Below are 25,032 nucleotides of genomic sequence, written 5' to 3'. Positions count from 1 at the left end.
AAGTGTATTCAGGAATATTGCCTAGGACTTCCTACGAATTTACTTGGACAAGCACTCTAACTAAGCCCTAGTTTTCTTATCAGTTAAAATAGAGTTAATCCTCTCTCCTCTCTCCTCATTGGGTCATAAGGATTAAGAGAAAATTTCTGTAAAATGCCTACCATGGTGGCTGGTAGGCATTTTACCTACCGTGGTGGTGACAGTTGCTACTGTCATTTGAAAGTCTACTTTTTTTTTTTTTGGAAAGCCTACTGTTACAGCTTGCAAACTCTTGTAACTTCCCTAAATGGTGTTTATTGAAGGTTTCAAGTCACCTCAATTTTCAAATCCATCTAAAACCTCCAGGTCCATTTACAGCTCAAAGGCTTTCTTCAAGGTAGATTACCACCAGGCACCCGGCTTCTGGTACCAGAACAAGAGGAAGAGTGTCAGGACAGTGCTTCATATCGCTAACCTCAAAATAACTGCTTCATAATACCTGACCTTCCTTTAACCTCCATGGCAGTACCATCCCCCACCCAGGAGGATGGAGCAAGAACCTGGTTCTGGGCCAGGGTCCATTGTTTGCCCATAAACAGCCAGGTCTCTCTCTTGCCTCTTTTTGCTTTCTTTGCTCTTTCTAAACAACCTTCCCCAAACTCTAACCCACCTCTCTCCTCTGGGCTACATTCCTGGGATATTCACTGTTGAACATTCTTAGAACTACATCTTAACCCTACTGGAACAAAACTGTAGGAAGAGAGCCAAGAAAAGAAGTATTATGTGACTGTTTGAAGCAATTAATCAAAGCAAAGAAACTGCTATGCCAATCTGGCCGGAAAGATCAAGTAAATCCTGGTAGCCAAATTGACTTATTTCCTGTGTGCATGAAGGACAAACTTAAGCCAGTCGCAGGAACAAAACCTCAAGTATATTAATCATGTAACTAGGAAGCAAATAACCATTTACGACAGGCATGGTTTAGAGACTAGAAACCAAAGGTTTTTTTTCTCATGGGAAGCAGGGAAAGGGAAGCGGAAAAGGGAATTAAATAGTTAAAAACTGAAAAACTTGTTCTTGTTACTTTGGTGACAGAAAGACAAGTTATGTCTTTTCACCTTACTCTTCCTTTTCTTCCTTCAACTTAGTACTCTTAAACTCAAGAGGTCCTTTCAACAATTTCCAGCTCAATCAAGTACATCCAAGTGTTGAGCCAGCTTTTGAAATCCTACAGAAACCCTTTTACGGAATTATGCCGAATTTGAATCTAGTGTTTTGTTAGAGTGGCCACCTAGAAGTCACTGGGTAAGAGGCACTGAGTGGTATCTGCTGTGGTAGCACTGGTCTTAGCTGCAATCTTCTTAGGGCAGAACATGCTATGAAGAATTCTATTTAGCTACAGACCTATCCTTCCTTTTTGCTAAGGGAATATATTAATAAATAACAGTAGTCAGAAAAGTAGGCAATAGCAATGGCAAACATTCAAGCTCTCTCACAAACACATTAAACAAAAACTAATGCTACAGGGGGACACCTGTGTATTGCATAAAACCCAGCAAAGAACTCCTTGAACTGAGTTTCTACTTCCTTCCTCAGAAGCTTTCAATTAATAAACGGAATAGTGTTTTAAGAGTATTTTTATAGAGTGTTGTTTTTTTTGGGGGGGAGGGGGCAGTTTTTTGGTTTTTGGCTGTGCCACATGGCATGCAGGATCTTAGTTCCCAGACCAGGGATCAAATCCGTGCCCCTGCAATTGAAGCAGTGTCTTAACCACTGGACAGTCAGGGAAGTCTCTTTATGTATTTGTTAAAAAAAAATTCACTTTAGTCAGAATGAACCCAACAACTTATATTTACTCTGTACAAGTCTGACAAATACCGGCTTTCGTCAAACCACACAGAACTGTTATCATCCTATGGGTTAACGACAGCTGCACTAGTCAGCACAGTCACCAAGTCAGAGATCACATGAGGGAAATGCCTTACATGCCTCAGTTTTTTGTTGCTATTTTGTCTGAAAGTGAAGTCGTTCAGTCTTGTCTGACTCTTTGCGACCCCATGGACTGTAGCCTACCAGGCTCCTCCGTCCATGGGATTTTCCAGGCAAGGGTACTTACTGGAGGGGGTTGCCATTTCCTTCTCCAATTTACTTTGTCTAGGTTCTGGTAAACTTTCACCTGTGGCCTCACTGAACAGTAAAACAACTTCAGGCATTTACTGCAACTGGCTCATGACCGTATGTTAGTGGCTTAAACAGGAGCGCCCGGAAAAATTAGTTGAGAATTCATATAGCTATAAAACCAGAATCTTTAACATCTAGGAACAGAATGCAAAAGTAATTTATCAACTACACTGAAAATTAGGCAGACCACTCACTCTAAACCAGCTCCAACATGGGCCAAGAGGACTGACAAATCCCTAGATCTTGGGGGATCTGTGATAAACCTACACATGTGCAAAATTCCAAAAGTAGTCTCCATAATACTGCCTGACGTGGCCTGAGAATCTACACTAATCTCTGCTTAAGATATTAAAAGCATTCATTTCTTATCCAGACAACTGGTTTCCACCTGAGTTCCAAAAGCAAACTCTAGAAACCCTCAACATACCAGGTAAATAAGTTTGCTCTATCGAGTAGATTAACTCTGAACCACAGTCAGCATTACGGCTGTTTATGTGGTTTCTAAGTTAGGTCTGCAGTTTTCTTAACCTTTTTACCCTTTAAACAACTGGAGTTCCACATTTCAGGGCTCCAAATGTTCCCCTCTCTGCCACACATCCCCCCTATTCCCACGGAAAATATTTTCCTATTACTGCTAATATAATCAGAAATACAAAAGAGCAGAGACAAGTGTCTCTGCCTTTGAAGTAAGGCAGAGAATATTCAACTCCAGACTCTGCCAACTCCTGAACTGCTGGTCTCTCACCTTTTTCCTTCTTCAGATGTGAACAATTCCACCCTGCTGGACACGTTAGTGACTGGAGTATTGGGGAAAAAAAGTAAAAGCCTAGTCCAGTGCTTGGCACATGGTAAGCCCTCATAAATGGTAGCTATAACCATCATGATGGTTGAAATTCAATACTGAGAGACATGGTTACAGAAATGACAAAATATTTCCCCTAAAAGGACACAACCCTAGCCTAACAGGTTATGTCCATGCACATTTGGTACCTAACAGGTGTCAGGTACTCTCCTGAGCCATCAGTTAGTTCATTTGTTTGCTAATTTATTTTCTCACCATCTCCAACATACAGGTAAGAAAACAGAGACATTCACTCAAGGTCTAAACCTAAAAAGACTGAATCCAGAGCCTGTGCTCTTAACTCCTACTCCACACTAAACAAAGCCATTCCAAGATGAGTCCTCTTCGTCTGAGCGGAATCTGGGGTCAACTTATTCAACATGAAAATTTGAGTTTAACAAATATTTAGGCGAGCCTCCTCCGTTTATACTTGAATACTACCCAATGCTAACTCAACATTAAAGGGTAGATCAACTTGGTGGTTTTAGGAGCTGCACACTGATGCGTCTTCGGGCCTGGCTGTATAGACTAGCTGGGTGACTTGACCTTTTCTGAACCTCAGTTCTCAGAAACAGCAATTATCTCCCCGAAGTGTTTCCAGCCTTAATGCAAGGATTTATGTAAACCAGGCAGTTCTCATTAAGTGTTAACTGTAAGTAATGGAAGCCATGGAAAAGAGACCGGAACAGTAGAAAGCGGAGCCTTACCCTGGGTGACCCAGGAGACATCCGAGGAAGGATTCTGCACCCGCACCCCAGCATTAGGGGCAGTCGCCCCCCGCCCACCGCCTTGGGAACCCGCCCTTACCGCTCTTGGGTTTAGACTCGCCGGCCGGCCCCGCCGAGGCGGAGCGAGGCGGCTGTTGCCCTTTGCTGCTGCCCGAAGAGGCGGAGGAGCTGCTGGAGCCGCTGTTCTTGTCCATGTCGGAGGCGGTGGCGGCTGCGCTGGGAGAGCTCTGCGGCATCAACGGGGGCCTTGGCGGCGGCGGCGGTCGGAGCGGAGCGGGCGCGGCGGGGACCCAGGCTCATGGCGTTCGGGGCCGGCGGGGGTCGGCGGCGGCAGCGGTTCTCGGCCTTCATGGCGACATTTTTCCCTGTTTCCTTTCTCGGCTTCTCAAACTGGAAGGAGAAGCGGCTAGAGGGGCTGCTGAGCCCGACGGCGGCGGTGACCAAGAAGGAGGAGGAGGCCGGGGCTCGGAGGTCCGGGCCGGGCCTGGCGGGGCGGAGGCTGCGGGGGAAGGGGAGGCGAGAAGGGAGGGTGCGCGAGCCCCGCCGGCCGGCCGGACACGCTCTCCCGCCGCGGGGCAGCGGAGAGGGCTGGTTGTCTTGGTGTCGGGGACAGCTGTCTCCGACACAGCGACCGACACTCGCCTCTGGGCCGAGGCCGAGCTGCTCCGGGAATGGCGACGAGTCGCCAAACAGCATCTCGAAGAACCCGGATGGACTATATATATAGTGGAGGTGTGAGAGTGAAGCATGCTGGGAGATGTAGTTTTCTGTCTACATCCGGGTCCAATGATTCTTTTTTTCTTCCTTCCTCCTCGCTGTGTGAGAGAACTTACAGCGTGGTTGGACTTGCAGTCCAGGTTTTAGTCTTATTACACTAATGCACGTAATAATAATATAAACTACTAATCAGTTCAGTTCAGTCGCTCAGTCGTGTCCTACTCTTTGCGACCCCATGGGCTGTAGCACGCCAGGCTTTCCTGTCCATCACCAACTCCCAGAGCCTTCTCAAACTCATGTCCATCCAGTCGGTGATGCCATCCAACCATCTCAGCCTCTGTCGTCCCCTTCTCCTCCTGCCTTCAGTCTTTCCCAACATCAGGGTATTTTCTAATGAGTCAGTTCTTTGCATCAGGTGGCCAAAGTATTGGAGCTTCAACTTCAGCATCAGTCCTTATAATAATGCATCAAAACATCGGACTACCTGTGGAATTCCTTTACTGGCTCATTATTTTATAGTTCTTATTCTAATATTAATATCAATTTATTTATGGCTCTTATTCAGTCTCCTAATAATAATAATAGTGACAATAATGACAATACCTTACATTTAATATCACTTCCTCGTACAATTACTTCATTTTATTGTCACTTATTAATATAAATCATTGTTAATATTTCATTTCGTTGTTAATAATAATAGTTATCCAACTTTTTGGGACCCATGGACTGTAGCCTACCAGGCTCCTCTGTCCATGTGATTTTCCAGGCAAGGGTACTGCAGTGGGTTGCCATTTCCTTCTCTGGGGATCCTCCTAACCCAGGGATTGAACTGGGGTCTCCCTCATTGCAGGCAGACATTTTACCATCTGAGCCACCAGGGAAGCCCTAATAGTTATCATTGAGTGCTTATTATTAGCAGACACTGCTCTGTGAAGTTTATATGAAGTTATCACATCTTTCCTCACAATAACTCAAACTTAAAGACGAGGAAATGGGATCATACAGCTAATAAGTGAAGTTCTCAACTACCTGTAAGATAAGCAGTTCTCCCTTTTACAGATAAGGACATTGAGACTTAGAAAATTATATATGTATTTTAGAAATCATATGACACCCACCCATACTTTGAAACATTATAAATGATTCCTTCCAACCATAGCATTTTTAGATTCAAAGGATCACAGAAAAACACTGTGAAAAAGATAAATAACTCTTATAACAGTAAATAAGGTTAACCTTAGCTAGTTAGAAACCTATTATATGCCAGGCACTGTGCTGAGAACAAAGAATTCCAAAATACGCTAATGGGAGAATGTGATAAGGACTATAATAAAGTTAACACAAAATGCTGACCAGAGGAGAGGCCTGAAGCAGAGAAGTACAAAAAGGTAGGAGGAGTAAAGGAGGGCTTCCCCAGAGGTGATGTTAGTTAAGCTGAGCATAGAAAGATGAGTGGAATTTCAGCAGTCATACATGAACAAATTAATAAACAGACAAAATCCTAGACATCTCCTAATTAGGCCCTTTGGGGCTTCTTTTTAATCATTATATGTTATAAAAAATATGAATAAGTATATAGAAGTCAATTTCTTGAACTTAACAGTTTTAGCTGGGATAAAAGAAATTAGATACTAATCTCAAATTTTTTTAATGTTTCTTAAATGCCCTCCACCAGTCCTTATCTTGTTTTTTCTTTTCCAGTTTTTTCCCCCACAAATCATACTGAAATGAGAGAATGGCTACATAATGCATCAAATTAAGTCTAGAAAATCCTAAAAGTCCATTTTTATGTATGACTAGATTTGGAAGATACACTAAGTTTCCTGGGTGATTTTTTATTTCCTTTAACAAAGATGTGGGAACTCTGATGACATGAGTAAATCATTTCTTTCTTCTAGCACTCTTAAAAGTGAGAAAAAGAGAGAAAGCCCCGTGCAGTTGTTCCCAAATAAAGCAGTAGGTGTCCATCTGTTAGGCTACATTAAGCCAAGAAAAGATTTTCCACTTTCAAAGTAGTTTCTTAGGGGCCTTGGCACTTTCTCCTTGTGAAACATTTACTGGAAACATATATTTGCAGAGAAGTAAAGCAAAAACACAAAGAAATCCAAATAAAACTCACCACCTCCATCTTCTTTTCCGCAAGATGGTCTACGTTACCCTTTCCATAGAAAATAATGGGAAAGTCTGAGGTTACAGTAAAGCACTCATTGTGTGCCAGCTGGAGCTAGAAATGTAGCTTTGTGATAGTAGGAGACAGGCTGAATGGTGCTTGGTTGTGACTTACTAAATAGATGGATACCAGAAGGACTTCCCTGGTGGTCCAGTGGTGAAGAATCCAGCTTCCATTGCAGGTGGCACAGATTGGATCCCAGGTCCAGGAACTAAGATCCTGCGTGCTGCAGGGCGTAGCCAAAAAGTAAATAAATAAAAGTAAGTTAAATACATACCAGAGTTTTCCTTCCCATTTATGAGTTTCCTAGGTTCATAAGATGGAAAGACCAGAGAACTGTCTTTCCTATGTCTATCATTCAGAGTAATCTAGCACAAGTTTCTCAAGATTATTCTGCACATCCCTCTCATACAAATCACCAGAGAATTTCGATCAAAAAGATTCCTAGAATCCATGCCCAGTGTCATTTACTGATTCAAAAGCTCCTTTTGCCCTCTTCCGCACCGGAAAAAGGGAGCTACCTGGTATCTCCAGAGTTAGTACTACCGATTAGTAGTACTAATCTACTAATCTACTAATGAGATTCCCTGATGGCTCAGATGGTAAAGAATCCGCCTGTAATGCAGGAGACGCAAGAGACGCGGATTCGATCCGGACATGTAAGAGATGGGGGTTTGATCCCTGGATTGGGAAGATCCCCTGGAGAAGGGAATGGCTACCCACTCCAGTATTCTCGCCTAGAGAATTCCATAGACAGAGGAGCCTGGCGGACTACAGTCCGTGGGATCGCAGGGTCGAACACGACTGAGCGACACTAACACACTACAGATTGGCAGGATTCAGAGACCTGGTATCTGAAGTGACTGGGGCTCTCCCTAAGGTCCGTTGATTCCTTGTGAATTCTATATTTAATTTAAAGACAGAGAAAAAGGGATTTCGCGTACTCAAAGACTAAACAGCCTCAGGATCCCAGAGATCCTGCAGAGCTACTTAGCATCAGATTTCAAGACGCGTTCAGCTAATAATGTCTCCGGTCGGCCGCCGTCAGCCATCTAGCGATGCTACGCTACGTCCTGTCTGACAGCGGTCACCCGACTGTCAAGATGGCAGCCCCCAGGAGCTGGGCTCTATGGAGCTTCTGCGGCTGTGGGTGGTCGAGGGCAGTGTCGGGCTGCAGGCTCCCCGGGCTTCGTAGCTCCTCGCCCAGGGGCCCCCTGGGTGCACGGCTCTTGTCCCAAGAGAAGGAGGCAACCGAAACGCACTTTGGGTTTGAGACTGTGTCGGAAGAGGAGAAGGGGGGCAAAGGTAAAAGGGGTGAGAAGTTGAATGGGAAGGATCTGACCGTCTATGGTCTAGTTTCTTCTGCCCAAACCAAGGATTGATTTAACGTCCTGTGAGCTCCGCTGAGGGGCTTCCCAGGTGGCGCTAGTGGTAAACAATCCACTGGGTCGGGAAGATCCCCTGGAGGAGGGCAAGGGAACCCACTGCAGTATTATTGTCTGGAGAATCCCTGTGGGCAGAGGAGCCTGGCAGGCGGACACGACTGCTTCAAGCCACTTAGCACGCACGCACGCGCCTCTGATGCATTAACTTGTGCAGTCCTGACCTCCAAAGAGTACCCTTAGTCTGTCTCTGCCAAAATTAGAGCCTTCTCTTTTCAATTATCTCAGAACCCCTTCAATTGAGCATTTATGATGTGCCAGGCAGTGTGCAGACATTATTTACAATTCTCATTTCAACTTCCTGATGGTGAGTATTGTTATTCCATCTTACTCATGAGGAAATAGAGACTTAAAGGTTAAGCAGAACCTTGCCCAGTTTAACGTAGTTAACTGGTGGTGGCACTGCTATTCCAACCTAGTTCGGTCTGACTACTGAGCCCATATTGTTAATCTCTTGCTAAAGGGATAGGCCGTCTTTTATAGAAAGAAAGGAGGAGACTATTTTATCTATTAATATGTGCCTCAGCTTCCAAATTTGCCAGATAGGGAAGATAGTAATTTCTTTCATGGAGTTCTTGTGAAGATTATATTACTTCACACACTAAAGAATTTTGAATAATGCCTGGCACTTCATAATTGCTCAATAAGTGTTAGATATTGTTCAGCACTTTCTTTGTTTTCACCATAAGACTTGGGAAAGGAAAAGACCTGTTTTAAAATTCCAGCTGTACCATTTGTAATGAGAAAGGTATTATGCTCACATTACAGATAGATAAGGTGAGGCTCTGAGAGGTTCCTTAACTTGGCCTGTAGTCACCCAGGAAATAACAAAAAGAGCCTACAATTGAATTTTTGATCCTCTTATAGGCTAGTATATTGTATTACCTTCCACCTCAACCTTACTAAATACATAGCTCTACTATAATTCCTTGAATATCAAATTTAAATTAACACATTTCATTGTGAATCCCCAGAAAGTTAAGACTCATTCATAACTGTGTTCTCAACATTTGATGCACATTAGGAGCTTGATAACTGATTGTGGGGTGAAATAAGTGGAGCCAGGTAAAATGATAGTAAACGCCATAAGTTCATCTTCCCAAAGTTCCTGTGGCTGCAATTCCAAAATGTCTGGGGTGGCAGTATCAACATCCCCATGGTCATGTTTCTCCTATGATTCCATTGACATTCTGTTCAAATTTCACCTCTAAGGTTATCCCTTTTCATTATTTTGTTGCACTTTCATTTTTGTAGCCCAGTTTCCTCTTTCAGTTATCTAGTTTTGTAAAATGCTACAGAGATTCACAACTGAGATCAGAAGGTAAAACAGCTACATGCTTTGCTGTCTGCATGTGAATAAGGGATGTATAGTGACCAACCCCCTACAGACTCTGAGAGAAGTGACCTAATTGGTTTCTGATCGTGATGCATATCTCTTATTTATGCATGATTTGTGGACTGAAGGACTACTAGCAAGATTTGTACTTTATGCAACTACTCACAGTTAATATACCATTGTATTTGAATGATGTTGCTAGAGGACTGGTGTTATTGAACTAAACCACAATAACTGAAATTCTTGCATATTAGAACCACATAAAGCAAGAAGGGCTTATACTCAGTGGGTTGAGCCTCAGTGTCCCTCTAAATATCCCAGATGTTCAAAAGCAAAGAGCAAGCTTATAAGATCCCAGGATTGAGAATAGGTGTTCAAGATTGAGTGAAAGGAGGAGGGCTCTATTGTCTGCTGATTCAGCAGAGGACAGTAATGTTTTGGGTCTTAGCAGCACATTTCATCTGAGGAACTCAACATATCTCCCCTTCTTTACCTGATTCAGTCCTTCTGGCAGGTAGGTAGGAGGCTCGCACTGATATTGTTATCTGATGAACAGAAATGGAGATGCAAAGAAGTTAAATGTAGCCTGTGCTTTGAAGCATCTTAGATAGTAAATCCCTTAACTCTTCAGCCAGTCCATATTCCACATTCTTCCTTGGTCCTGTGGAGTCATGAGAACCTTCTACAATTCAACTTGGCCGTGACTCACGTCCTGCCATTCATCTGCCCACCAAGTTGAACCTGAGGTTTTTCTCAGTGACACAGGCAGAGATGAGCTGAGGTCTTCCCATCCATTTTTCATGTCTTTCTAATGGATTTTGTTGTCTTTAATTATGATACTTTTAGAAAAATTCCAATCCCCCCACCCCTTCCTCTAAGAAATGGAAACTGGGGAACTCCCTGGCGGTCCAGTGGTTAGGACTCAGCTTGGGGCTGATCCTTGGTTAGGGAACTAAGATCCCGCAAGCCATGCAGTATGGCCAAAAAAGAAAGCGATTTACTACTAAGTATGTGCATGGCATTATTGCAAGGTAATGGTCCTATGTGAAGCTAAGATAACAGAAAAGAGGTTGACTTATTTCTTACTTGAAGCAGTTTAAGCCTTTTTAAATTCTTTATTTATTTGGATACACTGGGTCTTAGTTGCAGCAGGCAGGATCTTTCGTCTTCCTTGTGGTATGCAAACTCTTAGCTGTGGCATGTGGGACGTAGTTCCCCAATCATGGATCAAACAAGGGTGCCCTGCATTGGGAGTGTGGAGTCCTAGCCACTAGACCACCAGGGAAGTCCCTAGTTAAGCCTTTTTTTTAAAGCGGTAATGTGCAGATTTGGGCATAAGCACTATGACTTGGTTCCACCTTGCAGATAGTTAATTTTATGGGGGAACGGGGAACTTTCTTACATTTAGGACTTTTCCAGGTTAATATTATTAGTAGCCCAGTCATGTTGTATTTCTCTCATGTCAAGTCTATCAGGTGTTTGAAAGTGTGGCCAAGAAGTATGATGTGATGAATGATATGATGAGTCTCGGTATCCATCGTGTTTGGAAGGATTTGCTGCTCTGGAAGATGCGCCCGTTTCCTGGGACCCAGCTTCTGGATGTTGCTGGAGGCACAGGTAATGTCCAGTTTGGTCTCCTTGGGTAACACTGAACTCTTTTCATAAAAACTAGTTTCTCTTGTTGTAATGAGCTAGCTCACCTTCCATTAGGCTGAACATGGTGATTGAAAATCAATACACTTCTCAGAAAGATTTACTCTTTCCTTTTTTCTTATTTTAGTTTTATTTATTTAGGCTGTGCTGGGTCTTCACTGAAGCTCAGGCTTTTCTTTAATTGTAGCAAGCAGGGGCTACTCTCTAGCTATGGGCGTGGACTTCTTACTGTGGTGGCTTCTCTTGTTGCAGAGCACAGGCTCTAGGGTGCACAGACTTCGGTAGCTGTAGTGCGTGGGCTCAGCAGTTGCAGCTCCCTGGCTCTACAGCATGGGCTCAATAGTTGTGGCTTAGTTGCTCCACAGCATGTGGGATCTTCCAGGATCAGGAAGTGAACTCTTGTCTGCTGCAGTGGCAGGTGGATTCTTTACCACTAAGCCACCAGGGAAGCCCTACTGAATGCCAATCAAAAACACAGAATATCAACTTTGTGCCTGTCATTTTTCTTTTTTTTTTTTTTTATCTACTCTATTGTTGCACTTTTTTTTTTTTTTTTGGTTTTTTATTTTTATTTTTTAAATTTTATTTTTATTTTATTTTATTTTTAAACTTTATATAATTGTATTAGTTTTGCCATTTTGATATTTGGCAAAACCTGTCATTTTTCTAAAATTCAGAGGATTACAAAGTAAACTGAGCAATTTTTTTCCTCCAGTGTCCTTTCCCCATCTAAACACCTATTTTTGCTTTCTGTTTAACCTTTAGCCCACTTGCTGTCTTTCTTTGCTGAGGAAGGGAGGGGCTTTTATCATATAAGTTTTCAAGGCAGCCTTTTCTGCCTAATGTACTATCATATCAGATATTGAAAGCTTTTTTATTGGAAAAAAAAGCCTCTTTTTATTTATGCATGGTCCTTTGTCTCCTGGTGCACACTAGGCATTTGGAGAGGAAAATGTCATATAATGTAATAATGTAATAATCTATACTAATAGAATAATACATAATAATAAATTGCAATAGAATAATGTCCATGTTTATGTTTGGCTTTGTTGGTGTGGTCCTCTCCCCAAAAAGAAGCACAGAGGAAAGTGAGGTAGAGGACATTAGCAGAATCTATCAAAATCTAAAATGCTTTTTAGTCTAGGATCCCACAATTCCAATTCTAGACATTTAATCTGAAAAAAAAAAAAAAAAAAAAAAAACCTTGCACAGAGATACAGCTACAGAAAAGTTTCAGAGCTGCCACTACCTCCAGTGCATCCCAGCCAGTAACATTACCACATGCCAACAACTGCCCATTTAGAAAATGCAATTAAAAAGTAAGCCCATACATTTAAAAAGACATTTAAAACATACAGTTACAAATATGCTCACACTACATAATTTTTAGTAATAGTGAAAAGTTGGAAGTAACCTGTTTCTACCTCAGTGAAAAATGACTTTAAGATACATCAATACTATAAAATATTAATATTAGGTAGCTATTTAAAAGAATGAGAAAAGCCTATGAATACTGATGGAACAGTATCAAGGACATATTAAGTGGGAAGGAAAAGAAAAGTTATATACAATGGATATAATTTAACCCTCATTTATGTTTTTAAGTTGTTTCATGTGAGTACATATAATTATATTTAAATTTATAGGAAAGTGACTGAAGAATACCTAATTGGATGGAGAAAATGGAAAACCTAAGGCTGTATTTCTTACAAGAAATAAACAAAGAAGAAAACAAAGACAAGGAAAAAAAAAAAGAAAACAAAGACAAGGAAACAGCATTATAAAAAAGGAAATATGATCCTGAAAGCACTGGCTTTGCCTAAACAGTATTTACGACATGGTCACAATAATGTAAACACTTGATCTTCTGCTTTTAAACTCAAACCATCAACAAAGCACAGAAAACTTAGAGCTATAGAACAAATACAATGTTATCAGGCTTGACAGAACATACACACACACACACACACACACATATATATATATAAAATGGAAGGTTGAAAGGAGTCAAAAGTTACTATCTATAGTTGATGGAATAATAAAACAAGGTAGGAGGGATAAACTTGGAATGGGATTAATAGATATATACTGCTGCTAAGTCGCTTCAGTCGTGTCCAACTCTGTGCGACCCCAGAGATGGCAGCCCACCAAGCTCCGCCGTCCCTGGGATTCTCCAGGCAAGAACACTGGAGTGGGTTGCCATTTCCTTCTCCAATGCATGAAAGTGAAAAGTGAAAGTGAAGTCGCTCAGTCGTGTCTGACTCCTAGCGACCCCATGGACTGCAGCCTACCAGGCTCCTCTGTCCATGGGATTTTCCAGGCAAGAGTACTGGAGTGGGGTGCCATTGCCTTCTCCAGATATATACTACTGCATATAAAATAAGCAAAAGGGACCTACTATATAGCACAAGGAACTATAGTCAATATCTTGTAATAAGCCATAATGGAAAAGACTCTGAAAATGAAAATATATGTGTAACTGAGTCATCTTGCTATATACCTGAAATACTATAAATCAACTGTACCCCTAATTAAAAAATAAAAATTAAAAAAAAAGAAAATATAGATTAGCTTATTACTCTAGGTTACACAGGTATCTGTGAGGAACTATTAAAAGTGATATAAATATATTGGGAGGACAGAGGCAAGCAGAGATGGGGGCAGGATAGCTTTATAAATTTTGTGAGTAAAGAAATAGCTGTAACCAACAGAAGAAACCGCTAAAGGGATTGGGAAAGAACTGAGCTGGTTATGGGGAGTGGTGGGGCAGTGAGTTGTTGTTGCTTGTGAGTATACCTTCATGTTACTGTCAAAAAATTATTAGAAAAAGACTAGGAAGCAGTACACTCAGCTCTTCCCACTTGTCATGTCTGGAGAGTGTGGAGATGGCAACTTTCATGTTTTATTCTATATATTTAAGTATTGAGCCTTTTAGAGTAAGAATGTGTCCATGCATTACGTATGCAGTTTTTAAAGGTTTTTTATTTAAAGAATCTTAGCAGTTAAAAAATTGCTGTTAGAAACAAAATGAACTATTGAAATGAGTACAGCCTTTCAGTTTTCATACACTCCTCAACCCCTGTATCTTTGCTTCTCCTTTTGGGTTTAAGAAATGCTGCAGTTGTGTTTGTGTTTGATCTTTCCTCCTGTTGGCTTCCCACAGGTGACATTGCATTCCGGTTCCTTAATTATGTTCAGGCGCAGCATCAGAGAAAGCAGAAGAGGCAGCTAAGGGCCCAACAAAATTTATCCTGGGAAGAAATTGCCAGAAAGTACCAGAATGAAGAGGATTCCTTGGGTGGTTCTCATGTCATGGTCTGTGACATCAACAAGGAGATGCTAAAGATTGGAAAACAGAAAGCCCGTGCTCAAGGATACAAAGCTGGTAAGTCCTGCAGAAAGTGGACCTGGAGGAGATGTTTATAAATGGAATGTGTACAGTGCTGAAGTGCTTTCTTTTCCAGATTTCAGAAACTAATAGATACATAGGAGTGGACTTTGTGGGGCCGAGTCTAGCATGTGTACTATTGCATAAGTTATTTCAGAAACCAGTTACCAGCCTCAAGTGACAGAGGAGACAACCCAGACCCAAAGAGGTTAAGTATCTTATTCAAGTCATGCAGTTTAAATGGCAGATCTGAAATGTGGACTGACTCTTTGGGTCTCAGCTCTTGGACCCTGAGACAGAAGTTTGGCTTTCAATTCCCAGCAGCTCTCTGATGACCCCAGCACCCTATTCTTGAGCCATTTCATCCCCCTCCCAAAACTAAGCTCTGCCTCAGCTTTCCAACCTGGTGGCACCCAGCCAGTGACCAAGGATCCATGGGGCACCCAGGCCTGAACATATGCCATGTGGGCTCTCTTCACAGGCAGTCTTTGTTCCAGAACCCCCTCTTGGGTTGGCTGGGGCTTTCTCAGATCTGCGTCAAGGTCTCATGGCTCTTCCCACACACATCCTTGCTTCCTCTTCTTTTTATTTTTTTTCCGGGTATCTCCCGTCACCCCCCAACCAACCCACCCCCCCGCCAGAAAAGAAAACTTTGCCCTCCTATCTCTATTTCAGCATGGGTTTCTCAGAGGGCGCAGCTGATGCTGTTGAAGAATCACCCGTAAATGGTACTCTTCAAACTTCCCTCGCACGGTCTGCTCTTCAGCCAAGGGGAAAGTGACTGGCTATCTCCAGGCAGCTGCTGCAGCTCCCAAATGGACAGTTTCTGCTCTAGCTTAAAGATACACATTTTACATTTGGCTTTCTCTTTTTATATTTTGAAATACTTTTGCCCCCAGTATTTTGCCCCAGTAGATGTATTGATCTGGCAGCTGCAGCACGTTTACCCAGCTTTTCAGAGCCACTGTACTGCCCTCTTCCACACTGGCCGAGCACTGCAGGCAGCCCCAGTGAGAGGCAGTGGTACCCAACAAAGAACCCAAGTCCCTCGGGTCAACATCAGCACTTCTCTCCTCTCCCACCAACTCCCCACCACGAGTGTCTGTGGTTGTTTTAGGTTAATTCTTCCTCCTCCTACTTCCACCCCCAGAACGAGCTGCCTAGACGAACTGCAGCCCACTTGGCCCCCCAGATGAAGGGCTCTTTTGTTAACCATCAGCACTGATCAGAAGGCGGACAGTCACTAGTGTTTCTAGACAAAGGCACTGTGTTCTTACTCCTACTGAGAAACGTGTTTCCCTTCTCTCTGGTGCTCAGCCATGAAGAGTGGAGAACAAAGATGGGAATGATGGGTAACGTTCCACTTCTGGAATCATCTCTGCCATAGCATAGCTTGCCTTTCAGAGTCTCCTAACAGCCAAGACAGATCCACCTGTGTAGGAATCATTAGGTGCTGCAGAGTTTGGTTTTATTTTTCCTCTGCTTTGAAAGTGAAATGAAAGTCACTCAGTTATGTCCGACTCTTTGCGACCCCATGGAGTCCTTGGAATTCTCCAGGCCAGAATACTGGAGTAGGTAGCCTTTCCCTTCTCCAGGGGAGCTTCCCGACCCAGGAATTGAACCAGGGTCTCCTGCATTGCAGGCAAATTCTTTACCAGCTGAGTTACAAGGTACCAGTCTCCAATAATAATGCCTTTGCAACACATATCATGCCAAAATAAATTTGAAACTAAATAGAAGGATCCTAGAAATTATTTAATAACTATAAAAGTTAATGTAGAAAGGCATTTTTGTGTGTAGCACCATTATATGTTGTATTTACATGCAGCACTTCCTCCCAAAGTAGAAGTTTGGAGGGCAGAAACCTTAAAAAGATTTGATGGATTATAAAAGTGATATATTTGGGAAAATTTGGGATGTTAGAAATCAAACATTTGAAAAGTTACATTATGAAGAGGTAAATATTAACCATAGTTCCAGCATCCAGAGATGACCCTCAGTATTTTAGTATATTTGCTCCCTAGCTTTTTCCTAATCATTTCCTTTTTATAATATTGACAACATCTTGGAGATATAATTTAGTATTCTGCTTTGTTTAATTTAGCATTGTATCATGAGATTTTTCCATGTTATTGAAAATTTCTGGGGACTTCCCTGGTACTCCAGGGTTAACACATTGCCTTCCAATGCAGGAGGTAGGAGTTCGATCCATGGTCAGGGAGCTAAGATTCTTTCATGCCCCTCACAGTCAAAAAAACCAAAGCATAAAACACAATGAATATTGTAACCAAATTCAATAAAGACTTTAAAAATGGTCCACATTAAAAAAAAAATAAGTCTTAAAAAGAAATATTCCTGGGAATTCCAGTGGTCCAGTGGTTAAGACTCTGCATTCTCACTGCAGAGGGCCTGTAGAAGCTAATGTATGTAAAGTGATTACATAGACCTCGTCATCGTGGGCTTAGTAAGCAGTAGCTTTGATGATAATGTTGTTAGTGTCTTCCTCTGAAAAATTTCCTCCAAAAAATCAAATGGCTATGTTAAAGGGCATGCTCATTGCTGAGGTTCTTGTTAAATACTGTTAGTGTGCCTCACAGGAAGATTATTTCCATTTACCTTCCTCTATGAAGCCTCCTATGAAGTCTGAGGAGGCCTTACAAATAGCTGTGAAAAGAAGAGAAGTGAAAAGCAAAGGAGAAAAGGAAACATAAGCATCTGAATGCAGAGTTCCAAAGAATAGCAAGGAGAGATAAGAAAGCCTTCCTCAGCAATCAATGCAAAGAATAGAGGAAAACAACAGAATGGGAAAGACTAGAGATCTATTCAAGAAAATTAGAGATACCAAAGAACATTTCATGCAAAGATGGGCACTATAAAGGACAGAATGGTATGGACCTAACAGAAGCAGAAGATATTAAGAAGAGGTGGCAAGAATACACAGAAGAACTGTACAAAAAAGATCTTCACAACCCAGATAATCACGGTGGTGTGATCACTCACCTAGAGCCAGACATCCTGGAATGAGAAGTCAAGTGTGCCCTAGGAAGCATCACTATGAACAAAGCTAGTGGAGGTGATGGAATTCCAGTGGAGCTATTTCAAATCCTGAAAGATGATGCTGTGAAAGTGCTGCACTCAATATGCCAGCAAATTTGGAAAACTCAGCAGTGGCCACAGGACTGGAAAAGGTCAGTTTTCATTCCAATCCCAAAGAAAGGCAATGCCAAAGAATGCTCAAACTACCGCACAATTGCACTCATCTCACACGCTAGTCAAGTAATGCTCAAAATTCTCCAAGCCAGGCTTCAGCAATACGTGAACCATGAACTTCCAGATGTTCAAGCTAGTTTTAGAAAAGGCAGATGAACCAGAGATCAAATTGCCAACATCCGCTGGATCATCGAAAAAGCAAGAGAATTCCAGAAAAACATCTATTTCTGCTTTATTGACTATGCCAAAGCCTTTGACTGTGTGGATCACAATAAACTGTGGAAAATTCTGAAAGAGATGGGAATACCAGACCACCTGACCTGCCTCTTGAGAAACCTATATGCAGGTCAGGAAGCAACAGTTAGAACTGGACATGGAACAACAGACTGGTTCCAAATAGGAAAAGGGGTACATCAAGGCTGTATATTGTCACCCTGCTTATTTAACTTATATGCAGAGTACATCATGAGAAACGCTGGGCTGAAAGAAGCACAAGCTGGAATCAAGATTGCCAGGAGAAATATCAATAACCTCAGATATGCAGATGACACCACCCTTATGGCAGAAAGTGAAGAGGAACTAAAAAGCCTATTGATGAAAGTGAAAGTGGAGAGTGAAAAAGTTGGCTTAAAGCTCAATATTCAGAAAACAAAGATCATGGCATCTGGTCCTATCACTTCATGGGAAATAGATGGGGAAACAGTATCAGACTTTATTTTTTGGGGCTCCAAAATCACTGCAGATGGTGATTGCAGCCATGAAATTAAAAGACACTTACTACTTGGAAGGAAAGTTATGACCAATCTAGATAGCATATTCAAAAGCAGAGACATTACTTTGCCAACAAAGGTCCGTCTAGTCAAGGCTATGGTTTTTCCAGTGGTCATGTATGGATGTGAGAGTTGGACTGTGAAGAAGGCTGAGTGCTGAAGAATTGATGCTTTTGAACTGTGATGTTGGAGAAGACTCTTGAGAGCCCCTTGGACTGCAAGGAGATCCAACCAGTCCATCCTAAAGGAGATCAGTCCTGGGTGTTCATTGGAAGGACTGATGCTGAAGCTGAAACTCCAATACTTTGGCCACCTCATGCAAAGACTTGACTCATTGGAAAAGACTCTGATGCTGGGAGGGATTGGGGGCAGGAGGAGAAGGGGACGACAGAGGATGAGATGGGTAGATGGCATCACTGACTCGATGGACATGAGTTTGGGTAAACTCCGGGAGTTGGTGATGGACAGGGAGGCCTGGCGTGCTGCAATTCATGGGGTCACAAAGAGTCAGACACGACTGAGCGACTGAACTGACCTGAACTGATGAAGCCTCCCTACTGAATCATACTTCGTGTCTGATTCACTGCATGTCGAATAATACTGAAGCTGAATCAGGATTCTTGGAGGATATAGCCACCCTGATAGGCAGCTCCCTTGGGTGCTTTCTGAATTCATGACCAGACTTGGGGTCAAGACACTCTGCTTCTCTGTGAGTCCAGTAGAACCAATATAACTATGCTAAATTATGTACTTAGAATAAATTCTAATGACTATCTGAAGTAGGTACTATTATTGACTCCACTTTACACATGAGGAAACTGAGGCAACGTAGTTTATCCAAAATTATATAGCTAGGGGCTTCCCTGGTGGCTCAGTGGTAAAGAATCTGCCTACCAGTACAGAAGACATGAGTTTGATCCTTGGTACGGGATGATCCCACAGGCCATGAAGCAGCTAAGCCCATGCTCCACAACTGCTGAGCCTGTGCTCTAAAGCCCAGGAGCTGCAGCTACTGAAACCATGCACTGCAGCTACTGAAACCATGCACTGCAGCTACTGAAGCCCGGGAGCCTAGAGTTTGAGCTCCGCAACAAGAGAAGCCACCACAGTGAGAAGCCCATGCACCACAACTAGAGAGTAGCCCCTGCTCTCTGAAACTAGAGAAAAGCCCACACAGCAACGAAGACCCAGCACAGCCAAAAATAAAAAATGACTCTGTTCAAAAACTTGTATTATTTAAAAAAAGAAAAAGGTTATATAGCTAATAATTGGGAAAGCTGGCATTAGAACCCAGGCAACACCAGGACCTGGGCTCGTAAGCATACTGCTTTACACCTCGTTGGATAAAAATTGGTTAAGAGTAAGGCATAACTATGGAGAAGGCAATGGCACCCCACTCCAGTACTCTTGCCTGGAAAATCCCATGGACGAAGGAGCCTAGTGCGCTGCAGTCCATGGGGTCGCTAGGAGTCAGACACGACTGAGCTACTTCACTTTCACTTTTCACTTTCATGCATTGGAGAAGGAAATGGCAACCCACTCCAGTGTTCTTGCCTGGAGAATCCCAGGGACAGGGGAGTCTGGTGGGCTGCCGTCTATGGGGTCGCACAGAGTTGGACACGACTGAAGTGACTTAGTAGTAAGGCATAAGTAAGTAACCAGTGTCTACTCTGAGAACCTTGGGGGAAACTTTCTTCTAAACTTCAAGGACACCAGAAACTTCAAATTCTCAGGACTGAAGGACACCCTGAAGACGGTGGCCAGGAATCCACTGGAGAAGGCAGGTGTGCGTTTTCTGACACCGCTTCAGATACCGCATGTGTGATGTTCCCCCAGCACCATCAGTTCAGTTCAGTTCAGTCGCTCAGTCGTGTCCGACTCCTTGCAACCCCGTGAATCGCAGCACGCCAGTCCTCCCTGTCCATCACCATCTCCCGGAGTTCACTCAGACTCACACCCATCGAGTCAGAGATGCCATCTAGCCATCTTATCCTCTGTCGTCCCCTTCTCCTCCTGCCCCCAATCTCTTCCAGCATCAGTCTTTTCCAATGAGTCAACTCTTTGCATGAGGTGGCCAAAGTACTGGAGTTTCAGCTTTAGCATCATTTCTTCCAAAGAAATCCCAGGGCTGATCTCCTTCAGAATGGACTGGCTGGATCTCCTTGCACTCCAAGGGACTCTCAAGAGTCTTCTCTAACACCACAGTTCAAAAGCTTCAATTCTTCGGCACTCAGCTTTCTTCACAGTCCAACTTTCACATCCATACATGACCACTGGAAAAACCATAGCCTTGACTAGACGGACCTTTGTTGTCAAAGTAATGTCTCTGCTTTTCAATATGCTATCTAGGTTGGTCATAACTTTTCTTCTTTTAATTTCATGGCTGCAGTCACCATCTGCAGTGATCTTGGAGCCCCCAAAAATAAAGTCTGACACTGTTTCCACTGTTTCTCCATCTATTTCCCATGAAGTGATGGGACCAGATGCCGTGATCTTCATTTTCTGAATGTTGAGCTTTAAACCAACTTTTTCACTCTCCACTTTCACTTTCATCGAGAGCTTTTTAGTTCCTCTTCACTTTCTGCCGTAAGCGTGGTGTCATCTACATATCTGAGGTTATTGATATTTCTCCCAGCAGTCTTGATTCCAGCTTGGGCTTCTTCCAGCCCAGCGTTTCTCATGATGTACTCTGCAGCACTGTACAGTTCTCCAATTCTCCAGCGCCAGCCAGCTGTCCAACAATTCAATTCAGTTCTAACACTAGTTACCAGAGTTAGCATCAGATTCCACAGGTTTAGGGCTTATTGCCACAAGACTGCCCCCAGTTCACAAGACAGCCACAAACAGGGTGTTCAGGGTACCCATACTTCTGTCCAGCTGACTACAAATTCAGGGGTTCCCACAACCCTCTTCCCAGGTTTGACAGTTCCCTGGGTGCAGAGGAGACAGCAGTCCAGGCTGAGGCCAGAACTGCTTTTCTCTTTCAGGACTTGCCTGGATATTGGGAGATGCAGAAGAACTGCCCTTCGACGATAACAAGTTTGATGTTTACACCATTGCCTTTGGGATCCGGAACGTCACACACATTGATCAGGTTAACCATGGCCGAATCTGCTGGTGTGACTCAGGATATTAGCTCTCTGGGGGTGGCTCCACAGTGAATGAGGAAAGGGAGAGATTCTTCTCCGGGCCCAGCTCCTGAGTTGAATGTTTCAGGCTGAGAGGTCTTAATCCTTTTAATTGCCAATTTTCCTGCTCACAAAATTAAAAAAAAAACAAAACCACAGAGCAGATCCCCATAGAAGCCTTTGTTGCTTGAGTTGGTATTCATATCTTCGAGCCCGTCAGTCTTGCTCTCTCTCCATGAAGCCTCCTGACTCAGAGTTCACAGATCAGAGCAATTCCCAAGGCTGACACCAGAAAAGGCACTCAGCCCCTATTTTGGCAGAAGGTGGCTAGATTCACGGATCCTCTGTTGGAAGAAGGGAATGTTCAGCCCTTAATTTGATGCAGCTCTTCTTTTATTTCTACTTGAACATTCTGTCCAAACATTTGAAGATGACAGGCAAGGCCCCCAGTTTCATTTCTGTACCGTGGACTCCAGTTGCCTGGTTGCCAGCTTTGGGTGGGATGTTGTTTATGGTGTGTTTTAATTTCATTTTTTTCCTGTGTCTATAGCCAGTTTATTATTCTTTGTAAATTAAAAAAAAAATTTAATAAATTCAAGGCTCAAGCAGCACAAAAGGGATATATCCCTAAAAAATCTTCATCCTTGTGTGCTAACCATTGAGTGGTCCTCCCTCTGTGGTCACCAATTTCTGAGTGGCGTATCTTTGGAAAGATGTCTTGGGCATATTAAGTGTATTCATTTCCTTTCTTTTTGTAATAAAAATATTAGCATATGAAACATTTTGCCCATTGCTTTTTTCCCTTAAAAATATACCTGCAAAAACAATTTTATATATATATATATATATATCTGCAAACTTTTCCATGTCTGCACATAAAGAACTCTGGCTCTTCCTTTTTTAAATAGCTGCATAGATTCCATTTGTATATATATTCCCTAATATAACCAGTCTCTCATTGATGATTAAGATGCTTCTGCTCTTAGGCTGTTCAAATCGTGCTGTAATGAATAACCCCATGTCATTTCCACGGTAGAAACATTTCTGTAAGATAGACTCTTTGAAGGAAAATTGCTGGATCAAAGAGGGATAGCCATCATGATTTTGAGAAGTAATTCAAAAATTGCCCTGCCCCAATCTGAGTCAGTTACTAGAGAAGATTACTCCAGGTAACCTTCTCTAGTCATGGGCAGCGGAATGGCTAAAAGATTTAGGAAACTGGGTTTGTTCTGCTGTTAAAGCTTCCCAACTGAGATTGAACACGGGGTCTGTGGGAAGCACGCTTTGTAACGCCCACAGAAGCTAGTGCCGCCTCAGCCTTCCAGAGACGAGTGAGGGTTGCTGAGGGGTGTGTCCTATTGTTCTTGTCTTGCTCAGGCACTACAGGAAGCCCACCGTGTCCTGAAACCAGGAGGAAGGTTTCTCTGTCTGGAGTTCAGCCAAGTAAACAATCCCCTCCTCTCCAGGTTGGTATTGTTAACAGGGCTTGATTTTCACCATCCAGCCAAGGGTTTCCCATTCCCAAATGGATAGAAAACAGCCAGTAGCTTTAAGCAGGAACCTCTGAGTCCCTGAGTCCCTGAAGGACAGTGCCACTTCTGTGGTCAGCCAATTCTGAATGATAACACCTAGACCAGAAGAGTCTCAAACCAGTGACCAGAGACTCAAGTGGGCCTGCATATGTATTTTGTTTGGCTCATGGTTACTTTAGAAAATTGACTTAGATGTCTATATTTTAAAATTGAGAAATTTTACATAAAAATTTGGATTTCCAACTTCAGCTGAGAAATCAGGAATATGGCAACCCCGGTTAAGCCCATATTCCCACATGGCAATAATCAGAGCTGGGTAGTAACTGCCCCTTCCCCACTTTTCTACTGCTGCTGCTAAGTCATGTCCGACTCTGTGCGACCCCATAGACGGCAGCCCACCAGGCTCCCCCGTCCCTGGGATTCTCCAGGCAAGAACACTGGAGTGAGTTGCCATTTCCTTCTCCAATGCATGAAAGTGAAAAGTGAAAGTGAAGTCGCTCAGTCGTGTCCGACTCTCAGCGACCCCATGGACTGCAGCCCACCAGGCTCCTCCGCCCATGGGATTTTCCAGGCAAGAGTACTGGAGTGGGGTGCCATTGCCTTCTCCACTTTTCTGGACCTTCCTAACTGTGCCTGTCACCACACCCTCAACTGGGTCACTTATTTCAGGTACTTGCTTGACCCCTATAGGCATTTTTGAGTTTATAATCCCAGGCTTAGACCTTCTTGCTTATTAACGGTCATGTTCTAATCTTAATCTTTTGCCTTTTTGTTTAGGCTCTATGATGTATATAGCTTCCAGGTCATTCCTGTCCTGGGAGAAGTCATTGCAGGAGATTGGAAGTCCTACCAATACCTTGTAGAGAGTATCCGACAGTTCCCATCTCAGGTACAAAAAAATCTATAGCTTACAACCCAAGGCTCCACAGTTGAAATCCAGTCAATTTCTGCTGTATCTTTCTTTGTGTTTTAGGAGGAATTCAAGGAGATGATAGAAGATGCAGGTTTTCAGAAGGTGACTTATGAAAATCTCACATCAGGCATTGTAGCCATTCACTCTGGTTTCAAACTTTATCTCCGTTAAGATTCTGAAGCGTGAACCAGTCACATCCTGTCAGAAGTCTGGAGCTGGAGGATAATCCAGTTAGTGTGACCAGCAGCAGGACATCTCTGCTTGAGGCTATGTGCCTTGGACCCACGTTCTGATGTGACCAATCTCAAAGTGAAAGAACCAAGTTCCTGTCACTTGACTGCAGCTTTCCTTAGGGGCTGCTTCAGGCCTTCTCCCAGAGTTATTTGTCTGTACTTTTACTTAAGTCCTATTTTTTTTGGGTGTGCAGTATGTGGTTAAGGTAAAACCAGCACTAAAACTCAATTTTGAAGTGTATTTGTAGTTTCTCTGCCAGTGCTGCCTTCCAGAGGGATAATGAATCATTTGAATCCAATGATGATTTGAACCAGAAAACTTGCTAGCTATACCCAAGTTCACCTTTCAGCCTAGGACTAAGTCTGGGGCCAAAAGCCAAGGCCTAAAGTATAGGGCTAAGGATCACAACTAGAACTGTGCAACTGAAACACTAAATGAGTTTACAATTTTCGTGGATTTTGTCAGTTTCTTCTTGAGGGAGGTGAAAGAAATACACTTTCTTCATTATTCATTCAGTACTCTTCCACCAAAAGCCAGTATTGTGTCCTCAGTTCGAGTCATGAAGAAAACAACTTGACAAATCCTTGTTGAAAGAATAAATGTACCAGCAGACTTCTGCTTTCACATCTAAAAAATTGAGAGCTTGTCAGAATACATTTGAAGAAAGGATCTTATAGCCAAAAAAAAAAGTTTGGTAACTATCTAGCCAAGCCCCCTCCAGTGCTCAGCAGAGCGGGGCAGAGCTCTTATCTCCTTAATATAGTCCACTATATTTGATGTTAAAATCAAACCATAAATATTTTCAGT

General features: G+C 42.8%; 2 protein-coding genes and 1 long non-coding RNA gene across 6 annotated transcripts in view; 1 reads left to right on the top strand and 2 right to left on the bottom strand.

Annotated features, from left to right (window-relative positions):
• The window catches only part of RNF10 (ring finger protein 10), a 33,646-nt gene extending 29,223 nt beyond the window's left edge, over positions 1-4,423 (bottom strand). Inside the window, exon 1 of the mRNA XM_086348283.1 lies at positions 3,809-4,423. Within this exon, the coding sequence (XP_086204409.1) occupies positions 3,809-3,965 (157 nt within the window). The 5' untranslated portion in view covers positions 3,966-4,423. The remainder of the gene's footprint in view (positions 1-3,808) is intronic.
• A 96-nt stretch (positions 4,424-4,519) lies between these two features.
• On the bottom strand, positions 4,520-7,698 carry LOC147355595 (uncharacterized). Of its 3 annotated transcripts, XR_015144658.1 has the most exons (4): positions 7,467-7,624; positions 6,734-6,845; positions 6,569-6,607; positions 4,520-4,899 (listed from the first exon to the last, which is right to left on the bottom strand). It is a non-coding gene; the product is annotated as an uncharacterized LOC147355595 (long non-coding RNA). The 3 variants fall into 3 exon arrangements; XR_015144657.1 differs by lacking the exon at positions 4,520-4,899 and having other exon boundaries at positions 6,058-6,607; positions 7,564-7,698; XR_015144656.1 differs by lacking the exon at positions 4,520-4,899 and having other exon boundaries at positions 6,058-6,607.
• Positions 7,663-24,675, top strand: COQ5 (coenzyme Q5, methyltransferase). 2 transcript variants are annotated; one of them, XM_086348284.1, is made up of 7 exons: positions 7,678-7,924; positions 10,865-11,014; positions 14,214-14,435; positions 21,406-21,512; positions 22,924-23,012; positions 23,856-23,967; positions 24,052-24,675. In XM_086348284.1, the coding sequence occupies exons 1-7, from the start codon at positions 7,678-7,680 to the stop codon at positions 24,160-24,162; spliced, it is 1,038 nt and encodes a 345-aa protein (XP_086204410.1). In that variant the 3' UTR covers positions 24,163-24,675. The 2 variants fall into 2 exon arrangements, 1 of the variants encoding a protein (XP_086204410.1); XR_015144652.1 differs by lacking the exon at positions 21,406-21,512 and having other exon boundaries at positions 7,663-7,924.
• The last annotated feature ends 357 nt before the right edge of the window (positions 24,676-25,032 follow it).

This window comes from Bos grunniens, chromosome 17 (assembly GCF_055505025.1).
Source record: "Bos grunniens cultivar Pamir isolate PY7600 chromosome 17, Bosgru_T2T1.0, whole genome shotgun sequence".
In the NCBI taxonomy this organism is placed as follows: Eukaryota; Metazoa; Chordata; class Mammalia; order Artiodactyla; family Bovidae; genus Bos; species Bos grunniens.
This window is presented reverse-complemented; position numbering and strand designations above follow the sequence as displayed.

What these genes read in the sequence shown, in the direction of transcription:
- COQ5 (XM_086348284.1), top strand. Translation starts at nt 7,678, where the DNA reads ATGCTACGCTACGTCCTGTCTGACAGCGGTCACCCGACTGTCAAGATG. An exon ending in GGATGTTGCTGGAGGCACAG is followed by an intron (nt 11,015 to 14,213) that starts GTAATGTCCAGT and finishes GGCTTCCCACAG; the next exon opens with GTGACATTGCATTCCGGTTC. An exon ending in AACAATCCCCTCCTCTCCAG is followed by an intron (nt 23,013 to 23,855) that starts GTTGGTATTGTT and finishes CTTTTTGTTTAG; the next exon opens with GCTCTATGATGTATATAGCT.